This window comes from Nomascus leucogenys, chromosome 15 (assembly GCF_006542625.1).
Source record: "Nomascus leucogenys isolate Asia chromosome 15, Asia_NLE_v1, whole genome shotgun sequence".
In the NCBI taxonomy this organism is placed as follows: domain Eukaryota; kingdom Metazoa; phylum Chordata; class Mammalia; order Primates; family Hylobatidae; genus Nomascus; species Nomascus leucogenys.
The window spans coordinates 73282627-73308463 of NC_044395.1; the positions used below are offsets into that span (position 1 = coordinate 73282627).

Consider the following 25837-nt stretch of genomic DNA (forward strand, 5'->3'; position numbering starts at 1 on the left):
GTGAGATGGTATCTCATTGTGGTTTTGATTTGCATTTCTCTGATGGCCAGTGATGATGAGCATTTTCTCATGTGTTTTTTGGCTGCATAAATGTCTTCTTTTGAGAAGTGTCTGTTCATGTCCTTTGACTACTTTTTGATGGGGTTGTTTGTTTTTTTCTTGTAAATTTGTTTGAGTTCATTGTAGATTCTGGATATTAACCCTTCGTCAGCTGAGTAGGTTGCGAAAATTTTCTCCCATTTTGTAGGTTGCCTGTTCACTCTGATGGTAGTTTTTTTTGCTGTGCAGAAGCTCTTTAGTTTAATTAGATCCCATTTGTCAATTTTGGCTTTTGTTGCCATTGTTTTTGGTGTTTTAGACATGAAGTCCTTGCCCATGCCTATGTCCTGAATGGTATTGCCTAGGTTTTCTTCTAGGGTTTTTATGGTTTTAGGTCTAACATGTAAGTCTTTAATCCATCTTGAATTAATTTTTGTATAAGGGGTAAGGAAGGGATCCAGTTTCAGCTTTCTACATATGGCTAGCCAGTTTTCCCAGCACCATTTATTAGGGAATCCTTTTTCCATTGCTTGTATTTGTCAGGTTTGTCAAAGATCAGATAGTTGTAGATATGCGGCATTATTTCTGAGGGCTCTGTTCTGTTCCATTGATCTATGTCTCTGTTGTGGTACCAGTACCATGCTGTTTTGGTTACTGTAGCCTTGTAGTATAGTTTGAAGTCAGGTAGCGTGATGCCTCCAGCTTTGTTCTTTTGGCTTAGGATTGACTTGGCGATGCGGGCTCTTTTTTGGTTCCATATGAACTTTAAAGTAGTTTTTTCCAATTCTGTGAAGAAAGTCATTGGTAGCTTGATGGGGATGGCATTGAATCTATAAATTACCTTGGGCAGTATGGCCATTTTCATTCTTTAGGTTTCCTTCCATAACTATTTGTTCTCAAAAGGTACAGGAAGGCAGTGGGTTAAAGGTTGTACTCTTTCATCCATCATTAGACATGGCTGGTTGCTGTGCATTCATAAGTCAGCAGAGCAGGGGAAGGGTTGAGATCTTCTGTGATTCTAAAGGAGTCTCTCTAAATACAGGTAGCCATGAACACAGAAACACAGATAATATTATTTTGTCACATAATATAATGGGATATTGTCAGAAAAGGACACCAACCTTATAGATAATGGCCAGGAGTAATAAGACTTCAAAGTGGATGATTAAGCATGCAAGGAACTTGGGTTGTTTGCCACAACTATATAGGTGCAAAAAGTAAACAACAAAATTCAGTACATCAGAGCAAGAGAGTTTCTTATTCATAGCATAGCAAACAGCAGGAACATCAGCACCGTAGCCCAAGTTGCCCTGTCCCCAAGTCCCATGGTGTGACATGATGAGCCCAGATGGCACCTGTGCATGCAGTGAGTTGTCCCATAGCTAGGGAGCCCCAGGAAAAGGACTCAGCAGCTTTTATAGCAAGCAGTCAATTAGCCATTTCCCCTTTCCCAGGAAGCAAGTAGTTGTGCAGCAGTCACACAGTAGTATCCTGACCCACTTCTCAGAATTCTCTACCTGACTAGTTAGAGGAATGGCTCAGCTTCAGAGGATGGTAGGGCCTTGCAGTTTGGCTCACTCAGCAAAGATGTACAGGGACACTCCTAGTCTGTGGAAGACTGGCTCACTCAACAAATACCGACAGTCCACTTGCTATATATTAACCTCTGTTTCCAGCTTCACTGGCCACTCTGTAGGAAGTCCATGGCCTCATTGCAAGCCAAATATTGAACAAACTTATTAAAAAGAGACTAAAGCTGACCCTCGCAAGTTGTTTTTTAAAAATAAGACAAGACAAAAATAAAGAAGAAATGGAAAGGGCAGATGCAACCACAGATACAGCAAAGATTCAAAAAGATAAAAGAATATAACGAACACTTAATCCCATTAATTTTTAAATCTGGCAGTCTAAGGGTGATTTTACAACTATCATATTGAAAAATTAAAGAGGAAAATCTTATGGTCTTTTCAATAGAAGAAGGAAAATCATTTGACACAATTTAACATCCATTTGCTAAAAACTTTTAGCAAAAAAAAAAAGCAATAGAACAGAATAGAACTTTCTTAATTGAAACATATTTTCCAAAACCATGCTGCAAACATCACTGTGAAATAGAAGCATTTCTTTAAAAATCAGTAATAAAATAATGTTGCCTACTCTTAAGTCTTATATTTAACTTTGTGCAGGAGATCCCAACCAGTGTGGTAAGACAAGGCAGAGAAAGGCAAGAGGTTTGGAAAGAAAGAAAAAAGAAATTTGTTGTTTCCAGATGCTAGGGTTGTCTATATGAAAAAAACCCCAAAACGTACAAGTAAACTATTAAACATAATAAGGACCTAAATAACAGTGACTGGATATAAGCTCAAACTAGAAAAATTAATTGCATTTCAATACCTCAGCATTGAACACCTAGAAAATGAAGTAACAAAGATATCACTCATATTAACATCAAAAATATAAGGTACCTAGGTGTAAATCTAGCAAAAAACATGTACTATCTTATGGAGCCAATTTTAATACTTTGCTGAAAGTCATCAAAGGACCCAAACATAATCTTATATATATGAAAAGTTGATATAAGCCAGCAGTAGCATTAGAGATCGCAGGAAGTAAGTGATTCTGAGACAATTGGTTTCCATAGAGGAAAAAACGAAATTGAGTCTTGTTTCATACCATACAAACAAATCAATTCCATAAAGATTAAGGACTTTAATGTGAAAATTGAAACTTGAGATGTTAAGAAGAATCTTTTTTTGATCTCAAGTTGTTAGTCAATAGATGCGATAAAGGAAATGAAAAGCCACTCATTTGGAAAATATACAGTCACACTCTGTTATCCACAGAGGATTTGTTCCAGAACCCCTGAAGGTACCAAAATTTGAGGATGCTCAAGTCCCTGATATAAAATGGTGTAGTCACTGCATATAACCTATGCACGTCCTCTCGCATACTTGAAATCATCTCTAGATTACTTATAATACTGAATACAATGTAAATGTTGTGTAAATAATTGTTATACCATATTGTTTAGGGAATAATGACAAGAAAAAAAAAGTCTGTGTATGTTCAGTACAGACACAACCATCCTTTTTTTTTTCCAGAATATTTTCAATCCACAATTGGTTGAATCTGAGGATGCAGAGCCCTCAGATACAGATGGTCAACCATGTTTGCAAAAAAAAAAAAAAAGCAAAAAAGAATCAGCATTCTAGAATATTCCCACTCTTACAAATCAGTAAGAAATAGGCAAACAACCCAATATAAATATAGGCAAATGACATAAACATGTTCTTCACAGAAGAATACTAAATGTCCAATAAACCTATGAAAAAAACAGGAAAATACAAATAATTCAGACTACGGTAAGAAACTATTGAAAACTATTACATTATTAGAACTTTAAAAATCTGATAATACTAAGTATTTGGCAAGGGTGAGGGACAAGGGGCACTCTTATTCAATGTTAGTGGGAACATAAATTGTCACAACACTTCGGAAACAATTTGGCTTTAGGCTGTAAAGTTGAATATGTGCATACCCTACAGTTTAAGAATTTCATTCCTAATATATACTTCAGAGAAACTCTTACCCACATGGCCAAAAAGACACATACAAGAATGCTCATAACAGCATCACTCATAATAGCAGAACTCTAAGAACAACTCAGATATCCATTAACAGGAAAATGGATAATTTGTGGTATAGTCATACAACTGAATATTATATATATATATATATTATATATACAGCAATGAAAATGAATCAGTCACATGGATGCATTTTTACAACATAATTTTGAATTTAAAACAAGCAAGTTGTGGAAGAATACATACAGTACAATACAATTTCAATAAAGCCCAAAGTCAAGAAAAACTAATTTTTTTGTTTCTAAAAAATATACAGTTTAAAACAAAACAAAAAGTAATTTAAAAGGGAAAGATTAGAATTTTTGTTTTTCAGCTGCATGCTCTGACTCCCAGAACAGAATTGTGAGCTAGCTACTAGCATCCTGGGCTTGTCAAGACTGAATCAGGCTACATCCACAGCACAGCCTTCTGGATTATCATCATTCTATGTAAAAAGCCTGTGGGAGGCAGACGTACCCAGAGCTCCACGTATGAAGGTTGGTAGAGGCTTGAATGAAACAGGTCTGTGCATGAGCTCCAGAGTGGAGTGCTGACCAGAGACCAGAGAACAAAAGGCAGGGACCGAAACCCAGCCAGTCCAGGGGAGAGGCCCTGCACAGTGCTCTTGAGAGTTCCTGCTCCACTTTCTCTAAGGCCCCTTGAAGGCCCCTAGATCATCAGTGAGGATGAAGACTACATCAACAAAATTGGAGCGAACACTGAATTAGGACTTCTCACAGATTCTAAGGAGGTACAAAATCACATCAAAAGAGATAGATAGTTACGAACGGCAAAACAAGACCTAACTTGGAAAAACAACACACACCAATACATAATCAGAGAAGCCTTCAGCATTACCTACAAAAAAAAAAAATGGTTAAAAACAAACAAAAAACAAAAAAAAAGACATGAGTTTAAAGAATAAATAGATCATTTTTTTTTCTCTACTACTATCCATTCCAAAAAATGTCATTGGCCCGGCGCAGTGGCTCATGTCTCTAATCCCAGCACTTTGGGAGGCCAAGACAGGCGGATCACCTGAGGTCAGGAGTTCAAGACCAGCCTGGCTAACATGGCAAAACCCCATCTCTACTAAAAATATAAAAATTATCCAAGCATGGTGGCACATGCCTGTAGTCCCAGCTACTTGGGAGGCTGAGGCAAAAGAATTGCTTGAACCCGGGAGGTGAAGTTTGTGGTGAGCCAAAATTGCCCCACTGCACTCTAGCCTGGGCATCAGAGCAGGACTCTGGTCTCAAAAAAAGAAAAGAAAAGAAAAAAGTTATTGACCTTCACATGCCAGTCACCATAGGGTAAGTAGGGACTAAGATTTACCAGCCTTGGTGGTTGGAAGTAACATAGTGTGCTTTGCGATTTTGAGAGTACTCTTGGGCAAAAGTGAGTCAATATAAATGACTCTATTAATAAAAAGTCATTTTGTGTTGGGTTTTGATCATTTCACCTCAGCAAGTGGGATACTTACATTTTGCACAGGAAAAGTCATGAGATGAGGACACAGGAGCAATTGAAGAGCAGTTGACAGTGGACCCCAGGCAGAGGGTGAGAGGAAGAAAGGGCTGGAGAACTGGGCCATTCTATTCACAGCCAGAGGGTGCTTGCCTTTTGGCCGCACCATTGCAGCTGCATCCTGGTTCCTAGCTGGTCGTAAGAGTCCCAGCCGTGCCCTGAAAGGGCTTTCCATGCACCAGCAGCTATGGGACCAGATGGAGATGTGGATAAGCAGACCATCGCATAGGTACCAGGTGCTTGTGTCTTCCCAAGAAGTGCGGATGATCCACACAGCCACATGACCTTTACATTTACATGAGGCCAAAAGAAATTATTATTTATGAGTTTTTGTTAACTTCACGTTGAGTTACAAAATAAAGTTTAGCCATGTATAATCAAGGCAGGGGTTATACTCTAGCTGAATTCTAAAGGTGAACAGAAAATAATCCGTATTGAAATATAGAACTAGACGTTGGAAGAAATGGCAAGTTAGGAATAAAATGGTATAGTTTACTGAGTGTTTACTATGTGCCAAGCACAATGCTAAGCATTTGACATGCATCAGCACATTTAATCCAGTTTATAAGGTAGGTATTATCATCACCATCCCCATTTTCCACAGGAGGAGACTCGGGCAGAGAGATGTGAGGTTACGTGCCCAAAGTCACATGTTTGTAAGTGGCAGAGCAAGGTCTGATTGACTTCAAAGCCCATGCTTCTTTCACTTTGCTCTATTACATTTATAGTGAGGGGCAATGCTGCCTTCATCAGGACCCACAGGAAGGAATCTGACCGGGAGGGGGCAGGGAGCTGATGGAAATCGTAGAGGAGGCTCTTGGGGCGTGGTTGGAGTGGAGAGCAAGGCAAGGCTGAACTGGGCACAGTTGCCCTGAACCCAGCACTTTGGGAAGGCAGATTCTCTGGAAACCTCTACTTGATTTCACACCCAAAGATCCCCCAAAGTGCTTTTGACTACTGAAGAAAGGGAGACTGAAAAATAGGCTGGGCGCCATGGCTCACACCTGTAATCCCAGCACTTTGGGAGGCTGAGGAGGGCAGATCACCTGAGGTCAGGAGTTCGAGACCAGCCTAGCCAACATGGTGAAACCCTATCTCTACTAAAAATACAAAAATTAGCTGGGCATGGTGGCAGGTGCTTCTAATCTCAGCTACTCAGGAGGCTGAGGCAGGAGAATTGCTTGAACCCAGGAGGCAGAGGTTGCAGTGAGCCGAGATCATGCCATTGCACTCCAGCCTGGGCGACAAGAGCTTCATCCCATTAAAAAAAAAAAAAAAAAAAAAAAAAAAACTGTAGCCAATAAAATTAGAAGTTATTCCACTGAAAAAATAATTAAGTTGAGTGATTCTGTTCAACCTGTGTTTGTCAAGTACAGTGTCAAGGGGAATCAGTGTGGCAACACAGGCAACTCTCTAACAGGCCAGATTTTAGGACACATAAGATTGAAAAAAGGACATGTAATCCCGGATAAAAGTCTAGCTAGAACCTGGGGGTATAATGCAGCAAAGAGGCTGAATCTGAAAAACAACAACAGAAAATGCTCTAAAGACAGTAATATAGTGTCTTAAAAGCTGCTTCTTTTGGATTGGGAACAAGGAAGGATAGGCCCAGTGTGTGTGGCAGATGGTACAATGTTAGATGACGAGGAAAGGCAGAATTCTCAGCTCTCAGCTTTTCTGTTTTCTCTATCAAGGAAAAACGAGCCTCAATCTAGAAACATTAAACAAATATCTAGAAGGGATTGAATCTAGATAGGTGGAAAAAATGAGACAGCTGTAAGGCCAGGTGAAAGACGGAACATAGAACAGTGTCTTGGAGGTAGCGTTACTCAATCAGAACTTGCTGAATTAAGCCCCTGCTTTTGAAATATCTTGCACATTGACCGGGCACGATTGCTCACACCTGTAATCCCAGCACTTTGGGAGGCTGAGGCGGGTGGATCACTTGAGCCCAGGAGTTCAAGACCAGCCTGGGCAACATAGCAAAACCCCATCTCTACTAAAAACACAAAAATTAGTTGGGCATGGTGGCATATACCTGTAATTCCAGCTACTCAGGAGGCTGAAGCAGGAGAATCTCTTGAACCTGGGAGGCAGAGGTTGCAGTGAGCTGAGATCACGCCACTGCACTCCAGCCTGGGGGACAGAGTGAGATTCAGTCTCAAAAAAACAAAACAAAACAAAACAAAAGAAATAGCTTATACATATGACCTCAGTCTTTGAAAACTCATGGAGAATTTTGGAACCAAAAGGCTAGAGGTTTTGGAGCACATTTTACGTTTTTCATATGGAAAAGAAACATGAATTATGATCCTTGTCAAAATTCTAGAAACAATTATTATTATTATTATCATTATTTTGAGATGGAGTTTTGCTCCTGTTGCCCAGGCTGGAGTGCGATGGTGCAATCTGGGTTCACTGCAACCTCCGCCTCCCAGGTTCAAGCGATTCTCCTATCTCAGCCTCTGAGTAGCTGGGATTACAGGCGCCTACCACTACGCCAAGCTAACTTTTGGTATTTTCAGTAGAGGCAGGGTTTCACTATGTTGGCCAAGCTGGTCTTGAACTCCTGACCCCAGATGATCCACTCACCTCGGCCTCCCAAAGTGCTGGGATTACAGGCGTGAGCCACTGCGCCCAGCCTAGAAATGATTATTAAAGAAATTGTGGACCAGGTGCGGTGGCTCACGCCTGTAATCCCAGCACTTTGGGAGGCCGAGGCGGGCGGATCAGAAGGCAGGAGATGGAGACCATCCTGGCTAACACGGTGAAACCCCGTCCCTACTAAAAAAAAGTACAAAAAACTAGCCTGTAGGTGGCGGGCACCTGTAGTCCCAGCTACTTGGGAGGCTGAGGCAGGAGAATGGTGTGAACCTGGGAGGTGCAGCTTGCAGTGAGCCGAGATTCCGCCACTGCACTCCAGCCTGGGCAACAGAGTGAGACTCTCGCTCAAAAAAAAAAAAAAAAAAGAAAGAAATTGTGAGTATTTAGAAAGAATTTTGAGATTACTAGGAACCACTTGTGTTTAGTGAGAAGCTGTGGAAAAGCAAATGACGTTTCTTTTTCTGGGTGGAGTTGCAAGGTTTGTAGTGCCAATGAACATGACAGACGTTGTGGAGCTTCAGTTCAGGAAATTATTTTGACCTTGGTCATTTCTCTAACAGCCTCATAGACAAAATATAGCAATGTTGGCTGGATGATACCAGTCTGGTGCATATAGAGTCGGCTTCATCTGAAGGCTGAGAAAGTTCCCTTATGATGGGCCAGATGGCTGTCTTCTATGTCCAGTTCCATCTGATATTTTGCTTTCTAATATCACATAAATGTACAAGATGCCCATTTATCAATTCTGCAAAAATCTCAGAGTTAGGAGAAATGTATCAGCTGGATAAAATATTCAAAAGATGTCTCCATAATGGGCCAAATAAGGTGATATTTAACAAGATGCATATAAACTCTTGAACTGGGTTATGAAAAAGATCAGTTGCACAAGTAGAAGATGAAGGTATCAGACTTAACTACCACCATTGTGGAAAGGCCAGAGTTCATTTACCAGTAAATAAGAGTCCCAGTGAGGGTGCTGCTAAAAAGACTTCTGCAATCTCTGGGCATACGATGAAGGTGTGAGAGGGTCTCTCCATTTTGGGTTGTTTATATAGTGTTTAATTATAGACTCTCTTTAAGATATATCTTGGAAAATTAGAGGGTAAGCAGAATGGGCATCCTTCCTAGGACAAAATGACAGATGATCTGGAGGTGCTCTGAAAAGAGCAAACTTAGTGAATTGTGAGATGTGTCCTCAAATATCTAAAGGTCTGTCATGTAAAATATACAGTTACTGTTTTCCATCTTCCTACAGGGAGAAAAACTGGAATCAGTGGCTAGCGGCCAACCCATTGAAGGCCAATAGAAAGAAGTTTTCAGGACTTAAAGTACACAGCCCTGCAATGGGCTTCCTGGACAGGAGGGAGCTCCCTCATCCCATGGATAATTATAGAGCAGCCACCTGTCAGGGAGGAGTGGAGGGAATTCCTGCACTGGCTCATGGCTGGACCAGATGATCCCGGAGGGTTCTTCTACCATGTGTATTGTATGATTTCAACAGTGACAGTTCCCATTAATTGAGCTTATACTATGTGCCAGGACTGGGATAAGGGCTTTCTGTGCATAATCCCACTGCAGCTGCATGGCAGATAAAGAGACTGAGGCTTAAGAAGTCTATGATAATTGCTCAAGCCCACACAATGGGAAGTAGAGGAGTGGCATTTTGATCCCAAATTTCAGTTTAAAGTGTACATTCTTAATTTCTATGTTCTATATGATCTCTGGCATACATACTTCATTCTTTCATCCAATAACAAATGTCTGTGAATGCCTTGTTCTTCCCCTCCTCTCTCTGGCAAATTCTGTCATCCATTTAGACTGAGCGCACCTGCTGTCTCCTCTCTGAGGCTTTCCCTCGCTTTCTCCACACACAATTAATTGCCTGCCTCCTGTGTTCTCACAAGAGGCATGTTGTATTCTATTTGGCTATGTTGGTTTTCCCCAGTGGACCATGAGCTCCCAGTTACCTAAAGAGCTGGAACCAGTGTTTACTCTCCCCTGTCTGGCACCACAAACAATGCTTAGAAGATGTTGGCCCTCGACGTTTATAAATTTGGTTGCTCATACTTTCATTCACTCAAGAAACCTAAGAAAGATTAACACCTTATTTCCCTCCCTCCTCCCTCTCTCACTTTAGTCCTTTACACACGACACTTCACACATCATTCTTCTACTCCACCTCCTTTAATGTCCCTTTGTGTTCTACAGCATGAAGTGCAAATGCCTTAGCACTACTCTCTGTGATGAGATCATCATAAAATGCCAGGCCTCCTTGCCCACCCCTCCGTGCCCCTCAGCCCCTCCCAATCTCTGTCTCCACCATATTCTTTCCCATTCCCTCGTCTTTCCTCAAGTTGTTTCCTCATCTTGAAAAATGCCCTCTTCCACCCTCATTATTTCCTCTCAGAAGTGTTACCTGTTCTTCCACCCCAGTCCCTCAGGAAGCCCAGCCTCACACCCTGATCAGGAAAATCCTCCCTCCCCTGTGTGCCCAGAGTGCTTTTTGTTGCTTTATTGTGATTTTTTTCTAATATTCTATTTTATTCTAGCTCTTTGAGTCCATGTGATCCAAAGAGTATCTAATGATATCCTTTTTGGTAGGTACAATGCCTTACTATCTGCAAATCTCTCATGCAATGTAACATTATATATCACTGTATCTCCAGGACCTAAGGCAATACCAACACATAGGAGGTGTCTGATAGATAGGTGTTATTAAGTGAATGAATGAAACAGAAGCCAAGCTCTGCATTCTAGCACCAGTTTGCCCATAAAGTAAATAATTTGGGATATTGCATATACAGTCCACCCTTCTGCATCTGCAAATTGAAAATATTTAGAGAAAAATTAAAATACAATAAAAAATAATACAAATAGAAAAACCAATACAGTATGGCAAATACTGACATAGCATTTATATCATATTCAGTATTATAAATAATCTAGAAATTATATAAAATATACTACAGGATGTATAGAGGTTATATGCAAATACAGTCACCTCTTTGTATCTATGTGGGACTGGGTCCAGAACTCCTGTGCAGATACTAAACTGTATGAATGCACAAGACCCTGATATAAAATGACATAGGCCAGGCATGGTGGCTCACACCTGTAATCCCAACGCTTTGGGAGGCCAAGGCAAGAGGATCACCTGAGGCCAGGAGTTCGAGACCATCCTGGGCAACATGGTGAAACCCCATCTCTACTAAAAATACAAAACTTAGCTAGGTGTGGTGGTGCACGCCTATAGTCCCAGCTACTTAGGAGGCTGAGGCAGGAGAATCACTTGAACCCAGGAGGCAGAGATTGCAGTGAGCCAAGATCATGCCACTGCACTCCCGACTGGGCAACAGAGCAAGACTCTGTCTCAAAAAAAAAAAAAGGCATAGTATTTGCATATAACCTATGCACATCTTCCCATATTTTAAAATCATCTCTGGATTACTCATAATACCAAACACAATGCCTACAAATTACTTCACTTGTATGGATTCAGCATAGTACTTGAAGTGCAGCAAACATTTCACAAAGTTCCAAATTTTGGAACTTTGTGAAATATTTTTTTCTGAATATGTTTGATCCAGAATTGGTTGAATCCACAGATGAGGAACCCACAGATTTCAAGAGCTAACCATACTATGTCATTATATATAAGGAACTTGAGCACTCATGGATTTTGATATCCAAGAGGGAGTCCTAGAACTAGTCCTCCATAAATACAGAGAGATGACTGTAAATCTTTCTGGACTCCAGTTTCATTATCAATAAAAAGGTGGTCCAGGAGACAGGGAGAAAAGGGAACTAACTTTTATGGATTTCTTGCTATGTGCAAGGCAATGAACTAGGCATATTATTTACCTTAAAAGACTACTTTAGCAGGAGGGAAGGAGAAATATACATAGCAGTGAAGACCGTGGGTTTAGGATCAGACACAGTTAATTTCAGGCTCTAGCTCTGCTGCTTACTGTGAACTTGGGCAAGTTTAATCTTTTAAACCTCTATTTCTTCAGTTACCAAGTGGTGATGATAAGTGTATCTACAGATAAGTTTGTTATGAGGATTAAATTAGATGCTGCATATAAGGCACATAGCCCGTCAACTGGCATGTAATCACTACAAAATAAACAGCAGCTCATTATTATTGTATTGCCTGTGTGTCTTATTATTTCAGTTTAACCAGTGAAGAAGCAGAGGTTCTAAGAAGTTAAGCAACTTGCACAAGGTCACACAAATCTTCTGTCTGCCTTGTTTTCCTCCTCTGCATATGGGACCCTCCAGGATAAATCCTTCTAGGATGGCCATGAGCTTTGTCATACAGCTTGTGTTCTCCTTTCAGGGTGAAATATTCGAAAGCCACCTTTTAACATTTGAGTACCTAGATATTTAGTATCTAACATTATCTAAGAAGCAGTGCCAGCTTTCTCGTGTTTCTTCTTCTGTTTAATAAAGGTTATAATCTAAGTAATAAGAATATATGGATATAACTTTACCCCCATAAGACACAAAGCTAATAACTTTTTTTTATTATTATTTGGCTCTTCTTTGTTCGAAAAATCAAAATGCTAGTCAGCACTCCTCTGTGAACAAATGTGGCGTGAGCTTCCCTGCCCCATGGAAGGAGCCACACGCCACCTGGGCACTCAGTAGGCATTTGATCTGAGGGAGAAAAAGAAGGATATGATGACCAGCAGCTAGGGTTGTCCTTGGTGAAGGATGTGATGCATACACATATGTAAGTTTTACAAAGAATATATGAGTAGGCATCGGGAGGGTCGTTTGTGGTGGGATGTTATCGTGGTTATGTGACCATTGGAACTGGAGTAGTCATGCCCTAAGTGTCCAAGAAGACCCTCCAACACATGTACCCAGAGCATGCACAGGTGGGTTTTATTTGTCATACCCATAACCTGGAGGCACCTACAGGGTGTCAGGGAGCTGCTGCCTGCAAAGCCCTTGTCACTACAAACATAACCTGCTAAAGTGGCTCAAAGCAGTTTGATCATGGGGAGAGAAACACCAATCTAACCCATTTGCTGTTGATTTCTTAAGCAGATTCAGGCACACAGGATGAAGCACAGCTTTTGCAGGAATGGTTTAAGCTGGTTCTGGAGAAGAATAAATTAATGCGATATGAGTCGGAGCTCCTAATCATGTAAGTAAGGCAGCGCAGATACCAGCGAGTCCTAAAAGCAAAGGGGCAAAGGGGGGTGGCTTACCCTCCGAGGCTGAAGTCTCGGGACTTTTTCTCCTTGTGCATACAGAATAGTGATTGAGGCAAATTGATATTTGACGTCTTGCATATCATGCTGGCATTAGTGCAAAGAATCTTTAGCTGTCTGTTCTCTCTGCAGAGTCCTGTGGCTAAAATAGGTTTCAGGTAATGGGTCTGGAGCTGAAGGTCATTTGGATAAGGCATTTCCAATCCATGCCTGTTCCCCGGGTCCATCTTAAAAGAGGGATCACACACCTGCAATGGGAAGGCTGTGTCTGGCCTCTGAGTGTAAATCTTGGGAAGGACTCAGTGACATATGCCTGACCACTTCCTGGGGCCTTAAGAGAATGAAGGACTGAGATCTGTCTGGCTGTCCTCTCTGAATGCAGTTGCAGCCTCGTCTGGAGATCAAAAAGTGGAGATGGATGTCACCACACTCTGAAAAAGCTGAAGGTCACTATACCTGTCATCATTCTAGAGGGAAAAAAGTAACATTTAGTATCAATTGAAGTGCCATAAGTCGTGCTGGGTGCTTCCATTTATGCTGTCTCATTTCATTTTTGCCCCAACCCCAGGAGGTAATTTTTTTTTTTTTTTTTTGAGACGGAGTCTTGCTCTTTCACCCAGGCTGGAGTGCAGTGGCGCGATCTCGGCTCACTGCAAGCTCCACCTCCCGGGTTCACGCCATTCTCCTGCCTCAGCCTTTCCGAGTAGCTGGGACTACAGGCGCCCGCCACCACGCCCGGCTAATTTTTTTTTGTATTTTTAGTAGAGACGGGGTTTCACCGTGGTCTCGATCTCCTGACCTCGTGATCCACCCGCCTCGGCCTCCCAAAGTGCTGGGATTACAAGCGTGAGCCACCGCGCCCGGCCCCCAGGAGATAATTTTAAGGGCTTTTGAAGGGGTGTAATAAATACTACCACTCTTCCCTGCCTGGGTTCTGAGCCAGGTGAGAAATAAGACAACCAACTCAACAGAGGGAACATCAAAATATTATCTTTATTACCAATAATGGCTTATATGATAATGGCTTGTACATGGCTAAGTATGACAGCCCAGATGGCTTGCTACCTTCATTCGTTTCCTAGGCTGCAATAACAAATTGCCACAGACTGGATGGCTTACAACAGAAATTTATTCTCTCACTGTCTGGAAGCCAGAAGTTCAAAATCAAGGTGTTGCGGGAGCCGTGTTTCCTGCAGAAACACAAGGAAGGACCTAGGGAAGGACCTGTCCTTGCCCTTTCCACTTTTCCTGGCTCCACGCTTTCCTGAGTTTGTGGCTGTATCACTCTAGTCTCTGCCTCTGTCTTCACACAGCCTTCCCTGTGTGTCTGTGTCTTCTGCTCTTATAAAGACACTTGGGTCATTGGGTTTTGGACCCACTGAGATAATCCAGAATGTTCTTATCTTAAAGTCCTTAATTGCACCTGCAAAGACTCTTGACAAATAAGGTCACATTCAGTTTCCATGGGTTAGGACGTGGACATATCTTTTAGGGGGTCACCATTCAACCCACTACACTAACCAACCCCAGAATTAGACATATACCTACCTAATTACAAAAGGTAGTAGACTCACCTGCTCCTTAGGGGCAAGGCTATTATCCTAGACCAGTGGGGTTCAGCCATGGGCAATAACCTCAAAGGATATTTGGCAATGTCTGAAGACATTTTTGTTGTCACATCTAGGGGCAGGGGTGCTACTGATATCCAGTGAGCAGAGGCCAAGGATGCTACTAAATATCCTACAAAGTACAAGACAGTCCCTTCCTCCCACCAAAAAATAATTATTTGGCCTAAAATGTCAAAAGTGTCAAGGTTGAGAAACCTTGCCCTAGAACTGTGGCAAGGCTTATTGAGAACACATGTTTGCTGAAGACTGGCTGAGCCTGGGAGAGAAAGAGAGGAGTGAGTTGAGCTCACGTAGTCTATTTTTCCCAAATTTACCTCCCCGGGGTGAGAGTGAGGAAGGGTAGGGTTGGGAGAGGTGGCCCGGAGTTACATTCACTGAGTTCCATTGACATGGAAGGTAATGCCAGGAATTGGGAAGAAGGGGGGTCATCTCAAGTGATGATTTGTTTTATTATAACTTTTTTTTTTTTTTTTGAGACAGAGTCTCGCTCTGTCGCCCTGGCTGGAGTGCAGTGGCGTGATCTTGGCTCACTGCAGCCTCCACCTCCTGGGTTCAAGTGATTCTTCTGCCTCAGCATCCCAAGTAGCTGGGACTACAGGTGCACACCACACCCAGCTAATTTTTGTATTTTTAGTAGAGACAGGGTTTCACCATGTTGACCAAGCTGGTCTCGAACTCCTGACGTCAAGTGATCCACCCACCTCGGCCTCCCAAAGTGCTGGAATTACAGGCCTGAGCCACCATGCCCAGCCTTATTACAACTTTTTAAGTTGATGCATATACTGAGATTCAGGGCAACTAAGTAATTTGTCCACTCTACCTGACTACAAAGCCGTTTTTATATAGCTACTGTGTCTGCATTAAGGCCAGGTATGAATGATAAATTATAAAAATGTAAAAATTATTTTAAAAGTGTAAAAAATTTATCAAGCATATTCTATGCACCAGGAACTATGCTGGGTTCTGTGGAAATAAAGATGGATAAGGTCATAGACTCTATCTTCTAGGATCTTGTAGTTTTAAGGGAAACACATAGGCACGTGCATAGCACAGTAGTGATAAGAAAACTCAGAAGAGCTCCATGGCGATAGAAGGGTGTGCCTCAGAGTCAGGGAGGCATGGCTGCTGCCTGTGTCCCATAACTGCAGCTTCCCTGGTCAACGTGCTGTCGGAAGGACTTTCCTCTCCAAAGGAGGGTTAATAGGAAAACTTTGGCATGTGAACTAGACAAAGGCTAGTAGGAGCTCTGCTAAAGGATGGGTTTTAGTTTGGAGAGAGCCCTGAATGAGCATGGAGAAATGTCTTATTGGTATCTTGATTCAAGCCTTTTGGGAACCCTATGCGAAGACACTTCGAAGAACAAGAGGTCTATTGGGGAAAATGCCTATGAAGGGAGAGGGAGCAGGAGGAAGTGAGAAGTCTTCAGACTCCACTGCAGTTCTGATGCCTGTAAAAGGAGAGTGGGGAGGGAGAAGAATTGGGCAGGAGGAGCCCCAGATGCAGCGCAGCTCTGAGAAAGTCTTGGCCAGGCCAATGGGAACATCAGTGCAAAGACTGCCCATCTAGGAATTCCATGCAGGCAGGAACGGGGCAACTGCAGCACCTCCTCTGTGCCCAGTCTGCATGACATGGAAGTGGATTTTGCAGCAGCAGTGAGCTCATTATGCTTCTCCCAGAAAGTTCTCTTAAAGGAAGGTCTGACCGGTCCATCTCCATTGGCTACCACAGTGGACCACAAGAAGTTCAGGGTTGATAACAAGAAGCAGGGACCTTGTCCCATGTAGTAGCAGATGTAGTAAAAATAACGCCAGTAACCGGGTATAACAGAGTGACCCCAGCACCCATAGGGGCGATGCATGATACACATGCAGATGGCAGGTGGAGGCTGGAAGAGGAGGCCCCACCAGGTCAAACCCAGGAACCTAGTCTCGGCCCTCACCCTCTTCAAGTCTCTGTTGCAGTGAACACCTTTGACCTTTCTCTTTTCTCTCAAAACATCCCTTGCTTGTCTCTGTGATGGTGCATTTCTTGTTTTGTTCTTCCAACCTTTGGATGGCTTCTTCCCTGGCTACGTTTTTTGTTTGGCTTCCAAGTTTAGGTATTTCCAGGCTTCTGTCTTCAAACTGTTTCTTTCTCTATAGCCTTCCTTTTAGGGATCACAAAACTTCAACTCTCACCTCTGACCACTGCCACATCTGTGTGTGGTCCTCCTTTCTCCTGAGAACTCCAGAGTGGCATTTGGGACCCTCCACATTACCACATGGGCTAGCCTGTGGGGAGCTCACACACCCACAGTGATATCAGTGGGGCATCCCCTGGCATGGAAAACTTAAGTTCCATCTAACCTTCACTGAGGACTCATTTCTTGACTTTGCTGCTCCTCTCAGTGCAAATGCTGAGCCCCCAGCACTCAAGCTTGACCACCCCAAAGCATCACTGACTCTTCTCACCTCTCCTACAGCCAGCTGGAGAGTTGCCTGAGTTTTAAGGCCCCCACCCCACCCACACAAAATGTCTCACTTTTGTTTCCTCTATTTTGTTTTCTCATGTACCACAATCAGGGACTTGGGCATCATGGGAGATAATGTTCTAAATCAAGTTACTCCTAAAAGAGAGAAAAGCTTTTGATTGTCGTTGCTTCTCCCGGGCCTATGCTAGTCATTTCTTCACTATTCTCCTCACCCCCATCCCATCCCTAAAGGGTGATCTGGATGGCCTTCCGAAGCCTACTGAGAGCACATTGCAGCCTTCAGCTGCTCCCTGGTCTCTTGAGTTCAGTGTATCTCAGCAATCTTTCCAGGTACCTTCACAGATCCCAGCAGCAGCAGAACCTTCAGTTTAAAGACAGGCTAAGGCCGGGCGCAGTGGCTCATGCTGTAATCCCAGCAGTTTGGGAGGCCGAGGAGGGCAGGTCACCTGAGGTCAGGAGTTCGAGACCAGCCTGGCCAACAGGGTAAAACCCTGTCTCTACTAAAAAGACAAAAATTAGCCCGGTGGCAGATGCCTTTAATCCCAGCTACTCGGGAGGCTGAGGCAGGAGAATTGCTTGAACCTGGGAGGTGGAGGTTGCAGTAAGCCAATACCGTGCCATTGCACTCCAGCCTGGGTGACAAGAGCAAACTCTGTCTCAAAAAAAAATTAGCTAGGCATGGTGGTATACGCCTGTAATCCTAGCTTCTTGGGAGGCTGAGGCAGAAGAATCACTTGAACCCGGGAGACAAAGGTTGCAGTGAGCTGGTGCCACTGCACTCCAGCCCAGACGACAGAGTAAGACTTGGTCTCAAAAAAATAATTACAATAAAAAATAAAGATGGGCTAAAACTCCAGTTTTAGTAAGGAAAAAAGAATGCCGTAGCTACTCTCAATGGGCTTATTCATCAATGTTCCCTCCCAAATCTATAGTATTTATAAAGTTTGAACATTTTCTCACCCAGGGCCCAGGAACTAGAATTAGAAGATCATCAAAGCAGACTGGAGCAGAAACTGAGAGAGAAAATGCTCAAGGAGGGTGAGTGTGCTGATGTCTTGGGCCCTTGTTCAGAACTGTCCCCCAGAAAGGCTCTGGAGCAGAGTGTGCCACAAATCCCAAAGTGGGGCACTCTTCCTGCCTGCCAGCCTGCAAGTCAGAGGAAAGTGCAAAGCCAGCCTGCCTCCCACCGGCAGCACCACAAACCCCATTTAGCCTCATTCACTTGGGCTGTGAGGGCAGTGCTTTCCCCCATCCCATGTGGCAGTAGGAACAAAGTCCTGTGTTCACTTACTCATTCACGTATCCACCCATTCATTTAACACACATTTACTGGGAACTGTGGGCCTGGTTTATGATGAAGAGCAAGCCCTGCCTCTAGGAGTTTGTGATCTCACTGGGGAGACTAACACCCCCAGTCCCGTAATGCTAGTTCAGTGAGATGAAGGCCACATCAGAAGGGCTTTGGGATCCCAGAGAAAGGTGGGCCTAGTGCTGCCAGGCACTAGAGCACTAAAGGAAACATTCCCTCCCAGCGTGGGCAGGGCCAGGGCATCACACATGAGAAAACGATTCCACCAGGAAGGAAGGAGAGTGGAGATAAACTCAACTGACACAATATACTGCTGTATGCATTTATTAGTTCCCGCCAGAAAGGCATATTCACTCTGTTTTGCGCCTGTGTGTTTGCAGTGCCAGATCCATGCATGACCTTCCTATATTCAGACCTAGATCTAAAAGAACAACTTAAAGAATGTCTATACCTCATGGATCTAATATTGCACCTACCTTATGAGGTTGCCCAGTATAAGACAAGTACTGAGCAAATATTAGGCATCATTATCACTGATTCATATTTAGGTATTTTTGCGCCCTATTTACAAATTAGAAAACTGAGTCTCAGAGAATTTAAATAACATGCTCAAGGTGAATGATAGGGCTAAGATTTAGGAACAGATCACAGATCAAGGTCTCCTGTTCTTTCCCATATGGCAGTAATTTGCAGACTGTTTCTTTACAGCAACAGAATTCTAACAAAATCCTTATGTAGCAGCACTGTACAGACTAAAGTGGTATAAATCATTTTTTACATGTCAGAGGGGCTCAGATGGGTCCATCCACGACAAGCCTAAACTGAGAGAGGATTTTTTTTTTTATTTTTCTGTGCTGTTTATTAAATGAATAGTAATCCTGGAATATACCTAACTTAATAAACCATAGGTTCTAACTGATATCTGATTTATATATCAGATTTGAAAAGTTTAATTTGTTCTGTTTCAGGATACTAAATAAATATCACCAAAGACTATTTGCCACCTTTGATTCTTTTTAAAAAAATTCTTTAAAAAAAAAGGAATGAAGGTCATAGGTTTTTCTCAACCCTCTCAGATGTATCCAAAAAATGTAGTTTCTTTATTCTGTCTGTACCTGAGCTCATCTTCTGCCTATGCAGCCTCCCACTGATTAGCAAGGAAAAAAAATAGGAACTCTTTTTCCCTCCATGGTAAACTTAATCTGATGCAATAACTTAAACAGTCCTTGTAGGAGATGCTCGGTCTCTTTGGGATGAAAATGTGCAGTCTTGAAGATGCCACCCCTCCCTTCTGCGTCTCTCCCCGGGGTGACTGGCAGGTAACGGGAAGAGGCAAGTCTGTGTGACCTTGTGGTGGCATTAGGACTCTGTGTGGGGTGCTCCGCTTATTGAGTCCCCTCATGGCATCCCCCATCACTGGGTTGCAACTCTCTCTGGTGGCATCTGCAGCTGAGGTGTGTGCTGGTCTCATCCGTAGCCTGCCTACTCTCTTAGGGTGCCCGAGAGCCTGCGGGCATTCCTGGCTCACCCAGCCTCACCTCAGCACATCCTCCATTCAGCACGGCTAGACAGTCTCTCCTGTGGGGTCACTTTGCCCCATGGGGGAACCCTGTGGCAGGTCCGCTAGCCAGCTGTCTATGGTAACAATGGGGCAAGTAGACCCTTCTAGGCTCCACCCATGCCACATACAGCACACCAAGATCTGGGGGGCCACACTCAGACCCTTCTTCTCTGCCCAACCATGAAGTACTATCCTATGTTTATACATAGGGGTGCACTTTAAGCTGGCTTCTTTCCAGAATTCTGAACAAGGGCAGGACAAGAGTCCTTTGCCCATCCACCAATGAGATATGACATTTCCTGTCCGCTTTGGGGCTTCCAAGGCCCAGAATGGAGAGCTCGAGCATGGGGCTCTAACCCTCTGCCCCTCCTGCCTCTCTTCTTTCTTCTTAAAACTTGAGGTGCAATGGGGTGGTGTTTCTTTGTCTCCCTTTCATCAGACCTACCTGCTTCCTGGCCCAGACCTCAGAGCTAAGCCTGATGAAGGACAGTGGCACCCTCTCTACTCTGGGATGAGGCTCCCCACCCAGTCCTCCGTGTGTTAGACACAGGGGCTCTAGGAATTTAGAAAGTCTTCTCCCAAGGCAATTGTCTGCTTGACAAGACTTAAATCTGGCTTCAGAATCCTGTTTTCTGTGTCCAAAGCTCATTACTACTTGTTTCCTACTCTCTCCTTCCATTTTCTAACAATCCTATCTCCCCCAGGCAACTGAATGCCTCAGGCCAATTATCAAGAAGGTCAGGTACTCGAGAAGACAAAGGGAAAAGCAAAGTCGGTGTGGAAACACCTTCCTATCAGACAGTTGTAGCCTCACTTTGCTCCCCTGTGGTCCCTACACAAAAGGCTAGTTTGTCATTAACTACACATGAAAAAGATTCCGGCTGGGCGCTGTGGTTCACGCCTGTAATCCCAGCACTTTGGGAGGCTTAGGTGGGCTGATCACAAGGTCAGGAATTTGAGACCACCGTGGCCAACATGGTGAAACCCCGTCTCTACTAAAAACACAAAAAATTGGCCAGGTGTGGTGGGAGGCACCTGTAATCCCAGCTACTCAGGAGGCTAAGGCAGGAGATTCACGTGAACCTGGGAGGTGGAGATTGCAGTGAGCCGAGATCATGCCACTGCACTCCAGCCTGGGCAACAGAGTGAGACTCCATCTCAAAACAAAGGAAAAAGAAAAAAAAGATTGTGGTCATTGAAACAGTAGCCACTGGTGCAGGTGGTTTGCTTAGAAACTTCTCACAGATTTCTTTGCTGTGGCTCAGATATGTTTATGGAAACCGCCTTTTTTGTTGTTTTGTTAGCTTCTCTTTGGGGCAGAGGGAAGGTTGGGGGACTTGATAGGGTTTGGCTGGTATTAAATTCCTTTTCTTACAAAGGGGTTTTCCCTGTCGCTTTGTACATATCTTCAAGATGAAAACTGAGTGAACTGCTTCACCGCACCCACCTTTCTCATCTCTCGCTCTAAGGGCGGTTCCTTGGTGTTAAATTCATTTCCTTGTTTTCTCCATTAAAATTAAAGGCAGAACAAGTCCATAACAATCGAGAATGTCCATGCCAAGAACTCTCCTGGGGCCCAATCTTCCCTGAGTCCAATGGTTTTCTTTTTTTTGTTTAGAGAGCCAGAAAGATGAGAAGGATCTAAACGAAGAGCAAGAAATATTCACTGAGCTGATGCAAGTGATTGAGCAAAGGGACAAACTCGTCGATTCCTTAGAGGAACAACGCATCAGAGAAAAAGCCGAGGACCAGCACTTTGAAAGCTTCGTATTCCCTAGAGGCTGTCAGCTAAGCAGGACTTGAGGAAGCCCGTAGCCCCTCTCCCCGGCTGCACGTTGGGACCGGATCAGGCCAAGTGCACCGCACACCCTCACAGGTCTTTCTGCAGGATTTTTCATCCCCGGAACTTAAGTTATACCTTTACTGCATTTTTTAAAATTAAAATTCTCTTGCACGCATGGCAGCTTCCCAAGGTCCTTCCAGAGATTATAATAAGAAAACCCAAAGACTCTGGCAATTGGCAGTCAACTTCAGCCAGGCTCTCAGACTGGAGGTGTTGTTGGCAGATGACCAGCATTGTTTTCCCTAGAAAGTGACACAAAGATTTTACTTTCCTGCTGCTTTTATCATTTTCCTTCCCAATTCATTGAGTTACATACTTTAAAATTTTTGAGAAGCTGCCTTTTCATTAATATATCCATATTTGCCTTTTTTGTGTGGATGACCGGTTTCCAAATGTCAGAAAGAAGCAGCCGCAGTTTAAAGATTAGGTTAATATTTAAATTGTGTTTCCAGAGAAAGAGGAGAAACCTTGAGATTACTGATTACATAAAGCAAATAACTCATACGGCAGGTGTTAATTCAATCCAGGGTGAATTTAATTTACCAGGTGCATTTATAAGCCTTAATATAATATACATAAGCAATGAGAGCTTAATAGAACATTAGAGCCTTAATTTTATTTTAAGAATAAAAGAAAAAAGGAAATAAAACTTTAACTTTATGCCAGTGGGATTGTTAGTGTTCACCAAATGCTGCTGGCTTAGAAAAGCTTTTTGTCCCCATGCTATGCTTTTTATGGACCCTGGAAAATAATGAAAAGCATTTTCAGAAAATGAATGATTTTAAAGTACTTTTTAAATAAGTGTTGATGGCAAAAAAAAAAAAGTGGGGGGGGGAACTTTTTTTTTTGTTGAGAAAATATTGGTGAGGTTGGTGCTGCTACTGAAACTGAACACATTAGCGTACAAGAGAAGGAATTATTCTTGCTGGTGGTCTTCTTAGACTCAAAGAGAGAAGTATCTCTCCCTCTCCCCAGGAACTCTACAGAGCAAGGACAAAACCACTTCTGACTTAGAGGGAGGGCTGAATGCAGTGACCCTATTTACCAAATCCCAAACAGGTCATGGATTTTTTTAATGACATTTCAGTTTGAAAAGAAAACTGGGAGATGGAGTTTGTGTGCTGACATGTTGGAATTCCTGGGGCATTATGAGGGTTCCCATGGGGGCCAAAGAAGAGAAGATTTAATATGGTGATGTGTTGTCATAAAACATTTGATTGTTTTTGCTCAATGGGATTCTTTGAAGATTTAGTCTATTATCGATAAGAGAAACACTAAAGAACTCTTGGCTGTGTATTTGGCCGCTCTCATTTCGGCAAGTGTTTAAATGTGTCCTTAGACAAAAGGTGCTCTGCAACAGTTGGCACTGACTGGATACCAAATTTCTCTCAAATCGATCCATGAACCACTTCTGTCAGAGACGCTCTCTGCACACACCAATCTGGCCAGCTGACAAGCCAGAAATTAGATGTATAACTGGATTTCCTCTGAGTCAGCCAGTGCTTTGGGTTACATTTAAGCACAACCTTTCTATGTTATACCAAGTTCCAAAGGTTGCAGTTCTTTTTCCTTTTCTTTCCTTCCTTCCTTTTTTTTTTTTTTAAATAAGAATCAGGTCTTCCAGTGCCTGAATTCTATTATTAGGCAATATGAGGAGACACCTACCTACCTAGCTACCTACCTATTAAAACTGAACCACTTCTGGATATTTATCTATTTTTATTTATTTGTGTATTGGTGAGAATTGATAATATCATTTCCTCATAATTCAGGTTTTCAGGTATTATAATTTGGAGAAGACCTATTAGCACTAAGAAATTGGTACATAAGCTATTTAATATACAAATAATCCAGATGTTTGGGGCAGTGAGTTGTATAGTATTAAAGATTTCACCTATGAGGCATTTAGAGGTAAGATTATGGATGCACAGGAATATCAACTCATTATAAGAAAAAGATTTATAACTTCAGTTTTCATTCTAGAATATGCAGCAATATTCAGGCCCCAGTCTTTTCTGTCAGTTGCATAAAGGTGCATCCTTTGATGCCTGCATACATTTAACAGATGATGTTCAAGTGTGTCATGTTTGAGTTGTTACTGTGCAAAAGAATTAATTGCCACTTATTTTCATTTGTTATATTTCCATCCTGAAGAATGAGTCTCCCAAGAGGGCCAAGAGAGAAGGTGGTTTGGCCCCTAGTATTCTATTAATAGATAAGAGAAGCAATTTGTTCACTTTCTTTCACAGGTTTATGGCTCAGTTTTATCTGGCCAAGTTAAAACATAAACTTCATCCCTAACAGTTTTCTATATACACTGGTCTTTCTATTTTACTAGTACATAAAAACCATTTCAAAATTTCCAGTGGACACAAATATTGTGTCTGTTGAACTATCTAAAATCATTCCATTCCTTATTTACAAGAGAGAGCATTCTAAGACTCTCAAAATGTAAAATACTGTACATTTTGAAGACAATTTCTTTGTATGCAATATGAGTACGATTATGATGAAAACACACAGAGTCTGCAGTGCCCCATAAAAGGGCACTAGTGAATGTGATCAAAGCCAAACTATATAGGACTCCGAATGGGACAGAAAGCCCAGCCTCAGGTCATATTTCACAGTCAGTCTCACACAGCTTCTAAGTTAAATCAAAGTGTTTATGACAGTTACAAGGTCAGAATTGTACCTAAGTTGGGCCAAGAGGACTTTTCTTAAGCTTGCTGTCCCAAACCATTGATTTATTGGTCTATTTATTTAACATCCTCTGAATGCCCATGGGGTTCTGCAGCCCTGTGCCAGATGCTGAGATACAGAAAGAATATTAGTCCTTAACTCCACCTCCAAATAAATACAAAGATCAAGAAATAGATACCATCCCCAAATACAAAGATGAAAAGCTATTTTTATTCTAAGCATCAACCTATTCTACTCAACGTTTATCTCAAGCATACAGAATATCCCCCACTATCACAGGGCTTCTTGGGCAATAAAAATAAGTTTGTGTTTCTAAAACTGTGAAAAATAGTATCAGGTTGTACTGTTTCATTTAAACCTTGACTTTGGCAGTGTTAGGCTGCTTGGAATCAATCAATGCCAAGATGCGCCACGTTAATTGCAACTGAGAAAGGAAGTGGCAGGTGTTTCCAACCCTGATGAGCTGCAATGAAATTGATGTTTTCTGCATTCTGGAGACAAATGACAATTCAGTAGTGTCACTCTTCCCAGGAAGCAGATTTACAGGCTTTTCCTTCCAAACTGAAAATGGCAGCATGCCCCACCCAGGTGGTTGATCAGAGAACTACCTCAGCAGGGCAGAGGTGGCAGGGGGCAGCCAGGGCCGCCACATGAACAGAGAGCAGCAGTCATTGGATGTGGTGAGCTCAAATGTAGGAGTTTATTGTAATACGAAAGTTCACATACAGGGGAAAGTGTACGATTTCATCTACTGTTTATCTTCTAACCTCACTGCTGAGTAGCTTGTAAAAGATTAATTTGCTCCAACAATTGGGAACTATTCATGTGGATGGAAATGTGTTATTTGTGCACTGCTATAGATACTGAAATGAACCAAAAATAAATGGTTTTGTGTCTCAGGAATCAAAACATTTTCATGTGGGCTTGGTCTGGCATCTCTGAGGGCAGCATCCATTTCATTTATTTCTTCTCAGTGAAAGAGCCTGGGCAAGGCTTTGATTTTATGTGGGAGTCTGTTAATTAACCTGGAAGATTTTATTACCATGGGGCATCTGGAAGGACTTACCTGACCAGCAAATTGGATTTGAATGGGAGAAGGAGCGAAGAAGGCTCACCTCAGGTGTATTCCTTCAACAAAGAAAGCTGTTTTCAAGGCTGGGGAAGGGGAGGGATGAGGCTTATGGTAGCCCCAGCTTCCCCCTTTCTCTCACCTGGTTTTGTATTTAATTCACTCAACAGGAACGTTTCGTTCTGAGCAGAACTAGCCTCTTCCTTCAAGTCACACTCTTTTAGTTTGTTCTTATTACC

General features: G+C 42.6%; 1 protein-coding gene across 1 annotated transcript in view; it reads left to right on the forward strand.

Moving 5' to 3' along the window:
* The window catches only part of MICALCL (MICAL C-terminal like), an 85348-nt gene extending 59910 nt beyond the window's left edge, over positions 1-25438 (forward strand). Inside the window, exons 10-12 of the mRNA XM_030794546.1 lie at positions 12852-12951; positions 18081-18154; positions 21605-25438. Of these exons, the coding sequence (XP_030650406.1) occupies positions 12852-12951; positions 18081-18154; positions 21605-21789 (359 nt within the window). The 3' untranslated portion in view covers positions 21790-25438. The remainder of the gene's footprint in view (positions 1-12851; positions 12952-18080; positions 18155-21604) is intronic.
* The last annotated feature ends 399 nt before the right edge of the window (positions 25439-25837 follow it).